This window comes from Canis lupus, chromosome 28 (genome assembly GCF_003254725.2).
Source record: "Canis lupus dingo isolate Sandy chromosome 28, ASM325472v2, whole genome shotgun sequence".
Lineage (NCBI taxonomy): Eukaryota > Metazoa > Chordata > Mammalia > Carnivora > Canidae > Canis > Canis lupus.
Window position 1 is genome coordinate 11,230,564 of NC_064270.1, and position 13,016 is coordinate 11,243,579.

General features: G+C 51.1%; 1 protein-coding gene across 5 annotated transcripts in view; it reads right to left on the minus strand.

The window, feature by feature from the left end:
• Window positions 1-13,016, minus strand: part of CRTAC1 (cartilage acidic protein 1) — a 156,346-nt gene that overhangs the window by 38,402 nt on the left and 104,928 nt on the right. For all 5 annotated transcript variants that reach the window (XM_035707804.2, XM_049103092.1, XM_035707802.2 and 2 more), the window contains exons 6-8: window positions 9,194-9,328; window positions 5,619-5,764; window positions 2,629-2,765 (exon numbers count right to left, since the gene is read on the minus strand). In XM_035707804.2, the coding sequence (XP_035563697.1) occupies window positions 2,629-2,765; window positions 5,619-5,764; window positions 9,194-9,328 (418 nt within the window). The remainder of the gene's footprint in view (window positions 1-2,628; window positions 2,766-5,618; window positions 5,765-9,193; window positions 9,329-13,016) is intronic.

Consider the following 13,016-nt stretch of genomic DNA (forward strand, 5'->3'; position numbering starts at 1 on the left):
CTGTCCCTCTGTCCCTCTGTCCACCTGAGGCATCTGTGCTGCACATCCATGGGTGTAGTTGGGCAGAGGACAGTGTGCCTGTTGCCCTGGGGCATGTGCATCCCTGCTAGAGGTCTGTATACCTCAGCCTGCCAACAACCACAGTCCCTTCGACCACCTGTGTCCCACAGATTCTTCCACAGTTGGGCAGAGACATCCCTGGGCTCAGGTGACAATGCAGTTAAGGGTTCCTAAGGATAAAGCCCAGCAGTTGCCCTGCGTCTATGTATTGGCTGAACAAATTCACCTGCAGTGACCTCTGTGTGCCATCCACTGCGCGGGGCCCTGTGGCCACGATGTGCATCAGGGAGGATGGAGTTTAGGGTCCCTGATGACAGAGAATCTCCTGCAGAGTGCTGAAGGACCACAGGGAGAGGGGCTGGGGAGGGCAGAGCTGGGCAAGCTCGCCCAGGCTTCCTGGAGTAAGGCTCAACTAAGCTGAGACCAGAAAGATGAGTGAGTATGGTCACTCGGACCAAGAAGGAGGAAGAAGAGGCAGAGGGGGCGGGCATTCTGAGGGTCCGACCTGGTTGGCCCAGAGCTGAGCAAAGCTGGTGGAGTCTAGAGCTCAGCCACAAATGGGGAAGTGGAAAGTGTGTGGAGGCTAGGACACAGCCGGGATGCGTCCGAGAGAGGGCAGTGGGGAGCTTCCAAAGGTTTCAAGAGGAAGAGGGCTACAGCCAGATTTCCATTTTCAACAGCTCGGCTGCAGGACTAGAGGGGGGCAGGGGTGGGTGACACCTACGGAAGGCAGGTGCAGGAAGCCCCTTCAGAGTGACAGATGAGGAGCGGCAGAGGGGGTAAGAGGCGAGAACAGATCAGAGGCATGTGTCAATGTGTCAGTGGTGTGACCCTGCGTATCCTGGCTGGCCTGGGAGCGACCCTGTATGCTGGCTGTCCCGCCATCATTAACAGGACCCCTCACTCTCACTAAGCATCTGGTTTGGGTGATGAGTCCCCTGGTTACCCTACTCTTCACTGAAAGATTGCAGGCTCAAGCACACTGTGGCTTTGAGTCCCCAGTATCTCCTACAAGAAGCCTGCCGTGTTCCATTCAGTGACAGAGACAAGTTGGGGCCAAACTTCTAGAGTTGCCAGCTGAGTGGTGGCTCCAGCTGTAGCCCCTCACTCTCGGCTGTGTGCTCAGGACCCAGCCATCTGCCACCGGGACCTGGAGCACGGCCATGTACCTCAGTAGTGGCGTCTACTGCTGCTGCCTGGAGCTAAACCTGCTAACCCGTGGGGCCACTCTGTGGTGACCCTGTCCTGGTCCATGGCAGCCCTGGGCCGGCCCTTCCTTGGGGTGGCCAGAGGGGGGCTGGGCCATGTTTTAGAGCCCCATGGGCAGGTGGACACGGGTGGCGCCTGGGTTCTCGGCCACAGTTATGAGAGCACTAGACTCCCTCATGCTCAGGGGCCCTGGCGAGTGACACTTTATTAGCCAGAGAAGGAAAGCAGTGTCTCTGTTAACGAGCAATTGATCTTCCGCAATTAATCTGGAAGTTGTGAATAAGCTTTTTGCAAGGCACCTAATTAGTAAATCTAGTGCCTTCGGGGGGTGATTACATCCAGTCAGGATTGATGCTTTGTTAATAATTATATTTTAAAACATGCTTAGTCACAGCTCTTGCCTTTTATTAATAGTTGGGGCCCCCCTGGGGTTCAGGGTAGGGGCCTTGGGGAGCCGAGCAGGTGATGGAGCCTATTTCTTGAAGCCAAGGCCCCGTACCCCACCTGCCTCCTCTCCCCACCTGCTCCTGAGCCCCAGTAGCATGTTTTAGGCCAGGAACAGGGCTGTCTCAGGCCACATGGGTCCTGAGGTTCTCCAACGGCAGTTCTCAAACTTTCGTGTGATAAGAATCACCTGATGCCCAGTGTACTTGTTAAAAATAGAGAATCCTGGGCCTCACTCCTGGAGATTCTGATTTAGGAGATCTGGGTGGGCCCTGGGATTCTGTACTTTAAATAAGCACTTCGGGTGATTCTGATGTATTGCCTCCCAACATCCAACCTTTCCTCCCCAGACGCAGATGCTTGCAGATCCCTTCCATTTGGTCACTCTTTTCCTTATCTACCATTAATCATCGCATCCAGCATTTCCCAAGGGATGTTTTGCAGAGCACCAGTCCCAAGAGGAAAATCTTTGAAAGAGGTGTCCTGTGGTCAAACCTATTTAGAATACTCCAGCCACCTTTCAGAAAGTAAAAACACTCATGGTCATGTTAAAGGCTCTGAGAAGTCCTGCAGCCAGTAAACCTGCCTGTCTTTGCTTACCCTATGGGCACCGAAACAAGTTTGACTGTAACTCCTTTTTATGGTAGTGTGGATTTATCTCCTATAGAGTGTGGCTTCTGGGCACACTTTGGGCCGTGTCCCTCCTCCCCCAACAGCAGGAGGCCGGCTTCCTGCCTAGGATCTGTCCTCCATTCCACAGCCTCTCATTCAATCCCTCCTTCCCTCCTTTCTGTTCCTTCATCAGGGGACCTTCCTGCATCTCAGCCCTGGGAGCTCTCCTCTGAGTTCTACACCTTCCTCCCCAGCTCCCAGCTGGCGAGGGTGAGAGGCTACTGGCCAGGCTGAAGCACCTACCGGAAGAGGCGGTTGGCTGAGGAGCTGCGGTGGGCAAAGTTGTTGAAGAAGATCTCCAGCTCCTGGTCATTGTCAAAGTCGGCGGCAATGACTGTGCGGACAGGGGATGGCATGGAGAACTTGGGCGAGGCGATGTCCTGGGGTGCAGGGGGGAGAGGGTGCAGGTCAGCAGACAGAGGTGTGTGTGTGTGGGATGAGGGAGGTCGACTCCCCACACGTGTGTGTATGCAATCCAAGAGAAGAGATGGTCGACCTAACACCTCCTCTCTCACCTCCCCTGGATGGGACCTGCAGTGGCTGCACTCAGGACCACACAGACCTCGGGCTGCTTGTAGGAGGACAAAGAGGTGAGAGGGATGGTCCCAATTCACACCAGGCAACAGCCAGGTGCTTTACTGGTCAGGGTCATATGTAGCCCTCCCATCAGGCACTTGAGGCAGGGCAGACATTAGCATTCCCATTTTACAAGTGAGGTGATCATGTCCTGGGGGAAGGAGGGGAGTCAACCATGGTTATAGCTAATGATGGGGCAGTAGCCAGGGCTTCAGACTCAAGATGCTATGTCCTTCCCCCTTTTCAGAGAGTCAGAAGCAGGTCTGTGTATGGGGCACTGGAAAGGGCTGTGTATTTGAATCCAGGCTTCTCTGCTGACTTAGCTGTGTGATCTTAGGCAAGTTATTAGCCTCTCTGGTCTCACTTTCTTCATCAGTAACCTGGGGCTAGGAATAGTGGCCCAGGCTGTGAGGACTGCATGTAAAATGCTTGGCAGGCAGTGGGCATGAAATAGATCCCTGGCAATCCGTCCTGGCCCTGCTCACACTCTCAGTCTTGTGGAAGGCAGCAGAGGTGGTTTTTAGCTGTGTTTTTGCTGTTATGTTTCTTCTTGGAAGTATTTTGATTTTTTTGACCCTTGCTTTGGGGGTTTGCAGTATCAGATATACCTGTCCATGGTTCACAGGGAGACCCTAGGCCCCGGAGAACCCAACTTGGACCTCAAAGGGGGACCTGGCAAAGGGTCTCAGCTGTGGGGACCTCCCTTGAAATAGAATAAGAGGTGTGGAGAGCAGCCTTTTGTTTATAAGAATATATATTATGGATGGCTTTATCTCTTAAAGATTCTGACAGCCTGTCTAAATCTCAGGGCCCACATGGAAAGGGCTGGGAAGGCACAGTCAGTGTTTCTGGGAGGGCCCCTCCGCCCCCTGGCCTGGCCCAGCTCCTTGGCCTCTTACTGCAGGCACCCCCTCCATCAGCTGCAGGAATGAGCCTGCCTGGGACAGCTGCAAGCTGCCTGTTCTGGGGAGGCCAGGAGGGAGGTTGTCCCCATCAGCGCAGTAATGAGGCTGATTAAGAGGATGGCCAGTTGGCCAGTATAGGCTGAGCAGGGTCTTAAGAGCTGGAGAGAAAGACCTCAGGATCTCTAGTTCATTATTATTCTATTGATCCTATAAAAATGGAAACCTACATAGCCCCCTTGGGGTTGCCCCACTGGACACCCGGGCTTCTAAGATAATGTATGTAAAGCGCTTAGCACAGTTCCTGGCACATGGAAGGCACCTGATAAATGGGGCGTCTGTTATCATTATTATTGCTCCTGTGAGCTCTGGGGAGGGGCCACCAGAAGGCTTGGCAGTGTTCCTCAACCACAGCACACCGATGTTTGGGCCTGGATCATTCTTTGCTAGGGGTCTGTCCTGTGGATTATAGGACTTTCAGCAACATCTCTGGCCTCTACCCACTAGAAGCCACTAGGTGTCAGTAGCACCCTAATCCCATTCATGACAATCGAGAATGTCCCCAGACACTGTCAAATGTCCTGAAGGAGAAAATCACCCCTGGTTAGAACCTGGGTTAGAACAAAAAGCTGGGGGTGCCTGGGTGGCTCAGTCAGTTGAGTGTTCAACTCTTGGCTTTGGCTTAGGTTGTGATCTTATGGGTTGTGTGGTTGAGCCCCACATTGAGCTCCACATCCAGTTCCACCTCAGTGGGGAGTCTGCTTGAGTATTCTTTACCTCTGCCCCTCCTCCCCACTTGTGTGTGCTCTCTCTCTCTAAAATAAATAAATCTTAAAATAACAAAAAAGCTGAATAAAGGTGAAAATCATCCAGGATCCCAGAATCAACTGCTTTAGTTTAGGGCATGCCTCCTTTTCAACCAGAGAGCCTGGGTCTCCAGGGAGGGAGCAGCTGGGCCTAAGCATCCCCAGGCTGGCATCCCAGAAGGAAGAGAGCTGGTGGTGGTGACCCAGACAGAAAGTTCCCAGAGACTCCACTGGGGCATCAGGCATCAGGCATCAGGCAAATTCTCACTCCTGCAGGGGGTTTTGGCAAGACCTAGGTACCTCCAGAACCACTCAGACTCCCTGAGATCAGTATCAACCATCCTATGAGAGCTCCCTGAAAAAGCTCCAAACTCTAGCTCATCACAGGGGTGGTGGTGGTACCTCTATTCCTGTCACCAAACAGCCCCTTTGAAGAATTCTTGCCTTGCAGTCTATTGACAGCTCAGGGACAGGACACATAAGGGTTTTGAGGTCATCTTGTCCACCACCTGCCATTTGTCCTTAGGGGGCAACTGTTGGGAGCTCTGTAGCTTCAATCTCTCCCAGTCCTCTCTTCACTGACCCTTAGCGTAAAGTTAAACTTGAAAAGATCAGGTTTTCCAGGAACCACCTGGAAAAATGCTGTCAGTCCAGGAATGAAGTCTACCTCCCAGAGCCTTCATTGCCCTGCTCTTCCCCCTCCATGGGAAGCTGCTGTCCCTCATTTGTCTGGCCCTTTCTGCCCTGAGCACTAGAGATGGAAGCCCAGGCTGGAGTCCACCATCTTCCCCCAGATGTTACCTTTATTGTGGCTGTCCTGCCTCCAGGCTCTGCAGAGCTGCAAGCCCCTTCTCAGCCCCTCCCTGGTGGGAGGCAGGCTGCATCCCCAGGATATGCCAGGGCCACTCACAGAGCTGGGTGGTAGAAGGAGGGAGAGGGCCCTTCTTACCCGGAAGCGGACCTTCCCATGGGCACTCATCTGCAGATAGAGCCGGTGGGGGCCATTCCAGTTGCCATAGACGATGTCCACTTTGCCGTCACGATTGAAGTCGGCTAGGGCAACACCTCGCCCGTGCTGGTGGGGGTCGTCCACACCTGGGGAGGAAAGGCAGGTTCCCTCAGGGCAGTGCCCCCTGCAGGCTCTACAAACACTCACCTTGCTGGAGCTCCTTTGAAGGTGATAGGGAGGATGACCCTCCAGCTGACCCTGCCATCCTGGAGCAGCTTTGTCTCAAGCTGCAGCTGTCAGCTCAGAATTTCTCCATGGGGGCGGGAGGTGGGACAGCCATGTGGTCGCAAAGAGAACCACACCTGTCTTCAACTGCATCTGCCCAGCAAGCACACAGTTTTCACTCTGTTTTGGGGTAGCTTAGGAAGGGGAAGGAGACATGGAAATTCTGGAGGACAAAGGCCTCTCCAGCCACCCCAAAACTGTCAGTGGGGTATATAGTAAGCTGGTCATCACTCTTTTGCTTAAATCTCTCCATGGCTCCCCAGTACTATTGGGTCAAATTCAAATTCCTGCCTGGGGAGTACCAGGCCATCTTTTTTGTTTTTTTAAAGATTGTATCTATTTATTTATGAGAGACACACACAGAGAGAGGCAGAGACAGAGGCAGAGGGAGAAGCAGGCTCCATGCAGGGAGCCCGATGCGGGACTCGATCCAGGGACCTCGGGATCACGTCCTGAGCCGAACGTAGCTGGTCAACTGCTGAGCCACCCAGGCGCCCCGAGTACAAAGCCACCTTATCTAGTCTTACCTAGTACCCCTTCCTCTTCCCCCTTACTCATAAGCTCTGGCTACCTGTATTCCTGTCATTCCTCAAATGAGCCCTGCTCTTTCTGGCTTCTAGGCCTTTGCTCAAGCTTGTCTCTGCTCCTGGAATGCTCTTCCCTTGGCTCTTGGTTACCTGGCTCCTTGTTTTTCTTTTGCTCTAAGCTACTATGTAACCTCCTCAGGGAAGCCTTCCCTGACCCCCATGAAAATAGTTCCTCCCAACGACTTTGTTATTTGTCCTGACAGCCTCTCATTCTTTCCTTCCACTGTGCTGATCACAGATGCAATTATGTTCCTTTGCAGTTTGTTTGCTTAGTGTCCAGTTTCCCCACCATACCTTACATTCTATGAGGGCAGGAGCTGTCTTCTTATTTACCTGTGTTCAAGCAGCATCTGTGTGGCCTGGTAGTTTTCAGTACATACTGAATGAATGAAGATACATAAATAATTTGACAGAAGGCACCTGGGGACATTGGTGACAGCAGAGGAAATGCCACTGCATAACACAGAAACCCACAGCATGCCTTGGGAGCTCGGGGAAGAGAAACCTGTGTGTCCAGCGTCATCTGCTCTCACTGTCTCTGCATCTGCCAGTGCCCACTGAGCTGCTCCTGGGGGAGGACAGGGTGTGGCTTTGCCCAGAGGGATGGCCTGACCTCCTGGCTGCGTAAGGCAGATATGTTCCCTCAAGCCAAGCATGGAGCTGAGAGGTGGTTGATGCTGCTGGTTCTCAATACCCATGCTGACTGTTTCGGAGGACAAACTGCTGTTGGTCATCAGGCCTTTGGAGATGGTGGGCGATAGGACAATATAATGGAGGGGGGATCACAGAATCCAGGGGACCACAGAGCTCCTGGGAATGGGAGCCAGGGGAAGGTGGAGGTGGGGCCCTCTGTGAACCTTGGAGGCTGAGTATCCTTTTGGGGGAGGGGAGGATCTAGACAATGGGTGGGAGGTGTGAGGAGAAGATGCAATGAGCCCTAGGCTTGAGGAAGAGGCTTTGCCAAGGAGCGGGGGCAGCCTCTAACCTCTAGGATTAATACCCCATTAATTCTCTACAAAACTCCCCAGCCCTAATGTCGGTGGCCTTCTGTGTTGGCCCATTTCTCTCCTATCTACGAGGCACCTTGACAAGGAGCTGGTTCCCTTTCACGGGAATAATCGGTGCCAGGCTGCATTTCACAGCAGCATCTGTTTGGGTGATGAATGCCCTCTTGACATGTCTTGTTAAACCCCTGCAATCATTCTGACTTTCAATTACGGGCCTAGCACCTTTCCTCTCTCCTCCCGCCAGATACCTTCTCCCACTCCAACTTGTTCGCTCACCTCTGCTCCCATCTCTTTAACACCTTATCAAATCCTCTAGGTTTTTTCCACCACCACCTCCCTTTCATTTTATGATTTTTCAGCAATGAGAAAATTTGCTGCCAGAGTATATAGCATGATGGGGTGTGTGTGTGTGCATGCCAGGTAGGAAGACAGACCAGGGGAGCTGCTGCCTCTAGCTCTAGCTTTGCCTACAAGGAGAAGAGGGAAAGGCAGAGGGGAGTTGACTGGCTACCAGTAGAGGGGTGGTTCAGAATGGGAACTCCTGAGCAGAGAGTTGCAGGATTAGGGACTTGTCAGTCACAGAGAATGGATTGGCATCTGCTCAGGGATTTGATGTTAGCTGTCAGCACTAGCTGGAGCTTGTAGGACCTTTGATCTACGTGTCTAGTCCCCTCTCGCCTCTTCCTCTGAAAGCTTGAGCTCATTCCTAAGCTGTCCAGAAAGGGGTGAAATCAATCCTTTCACTGGCAGGGTGGGGAGGAAGTGGGTAGGGAGAAGTGCTTGAAGGCCAGGCTGATCACTTCCACAAACTTTAAAAAGTGTCCCTTTTGCCTTTCAGCAAAATTTACTGGGTGACCACTGTGTGCTAAGTGTTGTGTCAAGAATGAACAGTACAGTGCCCAGCCCTTGTAGACATAGATTATTTTAGCAACGTAGAAGCCTGGCCGAGAAGTACATGCAAGAGCAGTGTGAGTGCAGAGGAGAGAGTGCAAATCTCTGCCAGGTAACACAGAGGGAGGCAGAAAAGGCTTCAAAGAACTGAGTATTGAAGGATAGATAGGATTTTTGCAGATAGAGAAAAGGGAAAAGGCATTTCCAGTAGAGAGAATGGCAGGTGCAAAGGCCCTGAGGCGGATGAGGGATGAGCACAAAGGGAGGAAGGGGCGCAGGGCTGGGAGCCTGACATACTATTTTGTGTGGATTTTAGTCTTCTTACTCCAGTTGTTTGTTTACTCATCTGTTTTCTCCTCTAGAGTGTCCATGCCTGTGTGCGTACATGTGTGTGTGGGGGCAGAGTGATATAATCTTATTTGGGTCAGTATCCCCAACTCTTAGCACCACCTGGCACTTCGCAGGGGCTCAATAAATGGTTACTGGATTGAATATCATGGTTACAGTGCATGTGGGGAGGGGAACTGGAAAGAGGCATCTTGGAGGGAAAATTAATGCTGAGGAGGCAAGCAAGACTCAGAGGAATATGGGCCAATTTTAGTTTCTGAAAAATGGATAGTGGCCAGGAGTTCCAGGCTCCTCCTTTCCCTAGCAGCAAACATTCCCTGTGGCCTGAGCCTTGGGGGATGTGGAATTGAAGGTGACAAGCAATGTTTCCCTCTATGGTGCTCATGATTACTTGTCCCATTCTCCCTAAGGTCCGGGGAGGCCATGCTGGAGGGGGCAGGGCAGCGGCCACACTCACCAGCACTGGCAGCAGCATCCACGAAGGTACCATCACCCTGGTTGTGGAAGAGGAAGTTGGGCCCATTCTCGTTGTCACAGAAGATGTCTGAGGCGCTGCTGCTGAGGATGGGGCCCACGCTGACACCTCGGCCCCCTAGGAGAGGACATCAACCCACAGTAAGTGGTAGAAGCAAAGCCTCAGGCCTGCGAGGAGGACAGGGGTGCCTCCAATGCCTTCAAGAAGCTGCTATGAAGATGCTTCAGAGAGCTTTGAGGGTAGGGGGAGATTCTAACATCTGGATGCTTCTCTGGGCCCAGATCTGGGCTCACAGACCTGTAAACTTATGCAGAGGATGATCACACCAATGATGAGGAAAGTGAAGGGCAAGACAGCCACTTTGTACCCAAGCAAAGCAACAATCCCATGGCCTATGGAACACAGAGGCCACATACAGGTCCTTCCCTTCCCTTTGGAGGCTGATTTACAATAATCCCCTAGCCCAAAGGAGCCAAGATGTACTTTAACAGATGAATGGATAAAGAAGATGTGATTGTATGTATGTGTATATATATATATATATATATATATATATATATATATATAATGGAATATTACTCAGCCATCAGAAAGGATGAATGTCTACCATTTACATCGATCTGGTTGGAACTGGAGGTTATTATGCTGAGTGAAATAAATCAATCAGAGAGACAATTATCATATGGTTTCACACATATGTGGAATATGAGAAATAATGAAAGGGACCATAAGGGAAGGAGGGGAAACTGAATGGAGGGAAATTAGAGAGGAAGACAAACCATGAGAGACTCTAACTCTGGGAAACAAACAAAGGATTGCAGAAGGGGAGGTGGGCAAGGGGATGGGGTAACTGGGCACATGACGTGATGAGCACTGAGTGTTAGACTACATGTGGCAAACTGAATTAAAAAAAAAAAATCCCCTAGTCCAAATCTACCCACCACATTTTGATCAAGTCACAGATTTTCCTGACAACCCCCACCCCCACCCTGAGTCCTATGTATGGCAGTCAGGACACTAGGTGCACTCCTGGTCTATGAACATAGAGGAGTGGGTTCCAGCTAAAGCTACCGCATACTTTCTTGACTTTGTTTGATGTAGTCAACAACTGGGAACAATCTGCATGTCCATCAACAGCGACTGGTTGAATGGATTATGGTGCATCCCTACAATGGACCATTCTGCAGCCGCTGAAAAGACTGCATATGCACTGACTTGGGGGAGCGCCCGTGACATATGAATGAACAAGTAATGGTATTGGGGCATCTTAGATTTATTTTTTAAAAAAAGGTAAACACATGATATATGTTTCTGGACATGTTTGTGCAGGCTTGTTCTTGAATTTGGGGGAAAGCGGGAAAGGCCACACCCTGAGTTGTTAACCCTGGTGGGGTGGGATTTAGGGAGGGAAGGAGAGATGGTAGTTGGCCTTTTTTAGGAACCTCTTTGTGTTGTTTGGCTTGTTGCAACAGAACAGCTTCTGTAGTTGGAAAGGAAAAAAATCTAGTAACTGCATACTTTTTAAAACAGAAAGAAATCAAGCCAGCTGTACATTAGGGTCTGACGTCTCCAAGATCAAATTTGAGCTACCTGTGTCAAGAAGTCCAATCTTAAGACATCTTGAACAAACAGCCCCAACTACTGGATTTCAAATCAAGCCCTGGAAGCCACATCCCCAAACACTGGAAATACTGGGCAGAAGGCAGCCTGACCAGGACCAGGACATGGATTCTCGTCAGCGAGGCTTTGCACAAGCTGTGTGACCTTGGGCAATTTATGTCACCCTTTGAGCCTCAGTTTCTTCATCTGTGTAATGTGGGTAACATGACTTGCCTTTTCTATTTTAGGATTTTTATGAAGATCACTGAGGTGAGACACGTGAAAGGGCTTTGTGAATCCTCGCTCTTCAGAGTCAGGTCTCTGGACCCGGTGGAGGGGTGCCGCCTCCGCAGAAAGGCAGAATTTCTGGTCCTTTCCCGCCGGGACCTGCATTCTAGCAGACCCCTGGATGGTTATGTGCACAAGAAAGTTTGAAATGTGCAGCTCTAGCGGGCTAGTCAGGAAATAAGAATAGTCTTCAGAGAACTCAGAAGAACTTACTGTTTGGTTATTTGTTAAATAAACGAGCACTCAGGCAGACCTGAGTGATGTTGGGCCACTCCCCCTGCATCCTGCCTGCCTGCCTGCCTGCCTGCCTGCCCGGCTCTGGGAAGAGGTTTCCATAAAATGTGCTAATGTGAGATAGAGGTTTCTTGGTCCCCAGACTCCTCCTGTCCTCCTACAGAGGTCCCTGGAGAAAACCATGAGGCCATTCTCACACCTGTGCAATACAGCCTGCCTACCAGGTCGGGTGTTGGGGGCCAGGAGGAGGGGATGGGCCCAATGGCATTGTTACTCTCTTTGCTCTCATGGTTGAGCTCCAAATTAACACATTCTGAGCCCTGTGCCTCCCATATTCCTCCCAGGTAATCTAATTAGCTCTCAAGGAGAGCCCACGCCTCATGAAAATGGAGTCACTAAATCCACAGTGCTCCTGGGGAGCATCATCTAAGACGTGGCATGCGTTTTTCATTAGGAGAGCCAGAGTGTGGGGCGGGGAGGCTTTCAGATGCCTCTCCTAAGGCCAGCATGGAGGGCTGCTGGGCTGTAACCTGGGCACCACGTCTACCCATTCAAAGAGGAGCAGCAGAGTGGCTGCTGGCAGGTGTCCCTGCCCCCATCCTGCCAGATTCCAGCCCAGGAAGAGGCTTCAGTGAGAAAACCTGGGCCTTGCCTGGGCCCCCGGAAATTCCAGGTGCGGCTCTGGGACTTGCCACCAAACAATTCCATCCTTCCTCCCCACTCTAGTGTCCTCCAATTTCCGCTCTGCCTCTGGCTCTCAAGCTGTGACACATTCTCTTCATTTTCTACAAAGCAGGTTATTTCCCTCTTGGACAAATTTCTAAATCTTTCTAATTAACTAATTGGGTTGGGTTGAAGCCTTGTACCATTTGTAACCTGTAATTATTAGAAAATTGCCATGGTAACCACACTACTAATTAGTGACAATTTATTGCCATGGCAACTGGACCATAACAGAGATGTTACCCACAACTCCTTCTTGGCAAGTTCGCTGCACAGTTGGGGAGCAGGTGAGTCGACAGTCAGGGAGCCAGCCTCTTGGGCACCGGCCCCGGCAGCCTTAGGATGGAGAGCCTAACTAGGGTATGAAGCAGGAGTGGCCAGGTGTCTGAGGCCCTAGCCGTGCTGCAGAGGAAACTCTACTCCCAGGTGGATCATCTAAGTCTTCTTCAAATCTATAAAATCCATCCACCCATCCTAAGTGTAGTCTGATACTTCCATTCTCTGCATGGTCCATGACAGAGGTTCCTGATTTAGTGCCTTCTACTCAGACTTCTCTCCTTGGCCAACTTTTCTCCCTCCTGAGGTTTAGCACATGCCTTATGAGGCCGCCCAAGGGGCAGTTAGGAACATCTTTATTTTAGCCTTGGAGAACCATGTCCAAATAAGGAGTGAAGTTCTACTTTACACCAATTACTTCTTTTGTATTGAGGTGGGCACACTCTCTTGGGGACATGCAGCTCCCCAGCTGGGGCTAGAGAGACAGCCCTGCTGGTGGGAAAGAAGAGTAGGGATCAGAAAGTTTGTATGTGACCTTGGGCACATCACTGAACCTCTCTAGGCATCTGTTTTCTCACCTATAACTCGAGACTGATAATAACAACAGCTTTTTCTCAGGGCTGTCATAAATATTAAGTGTGCGGGTTTTCAGAAGGTACCTTGGAAAATGTCAGGTGCCACATAG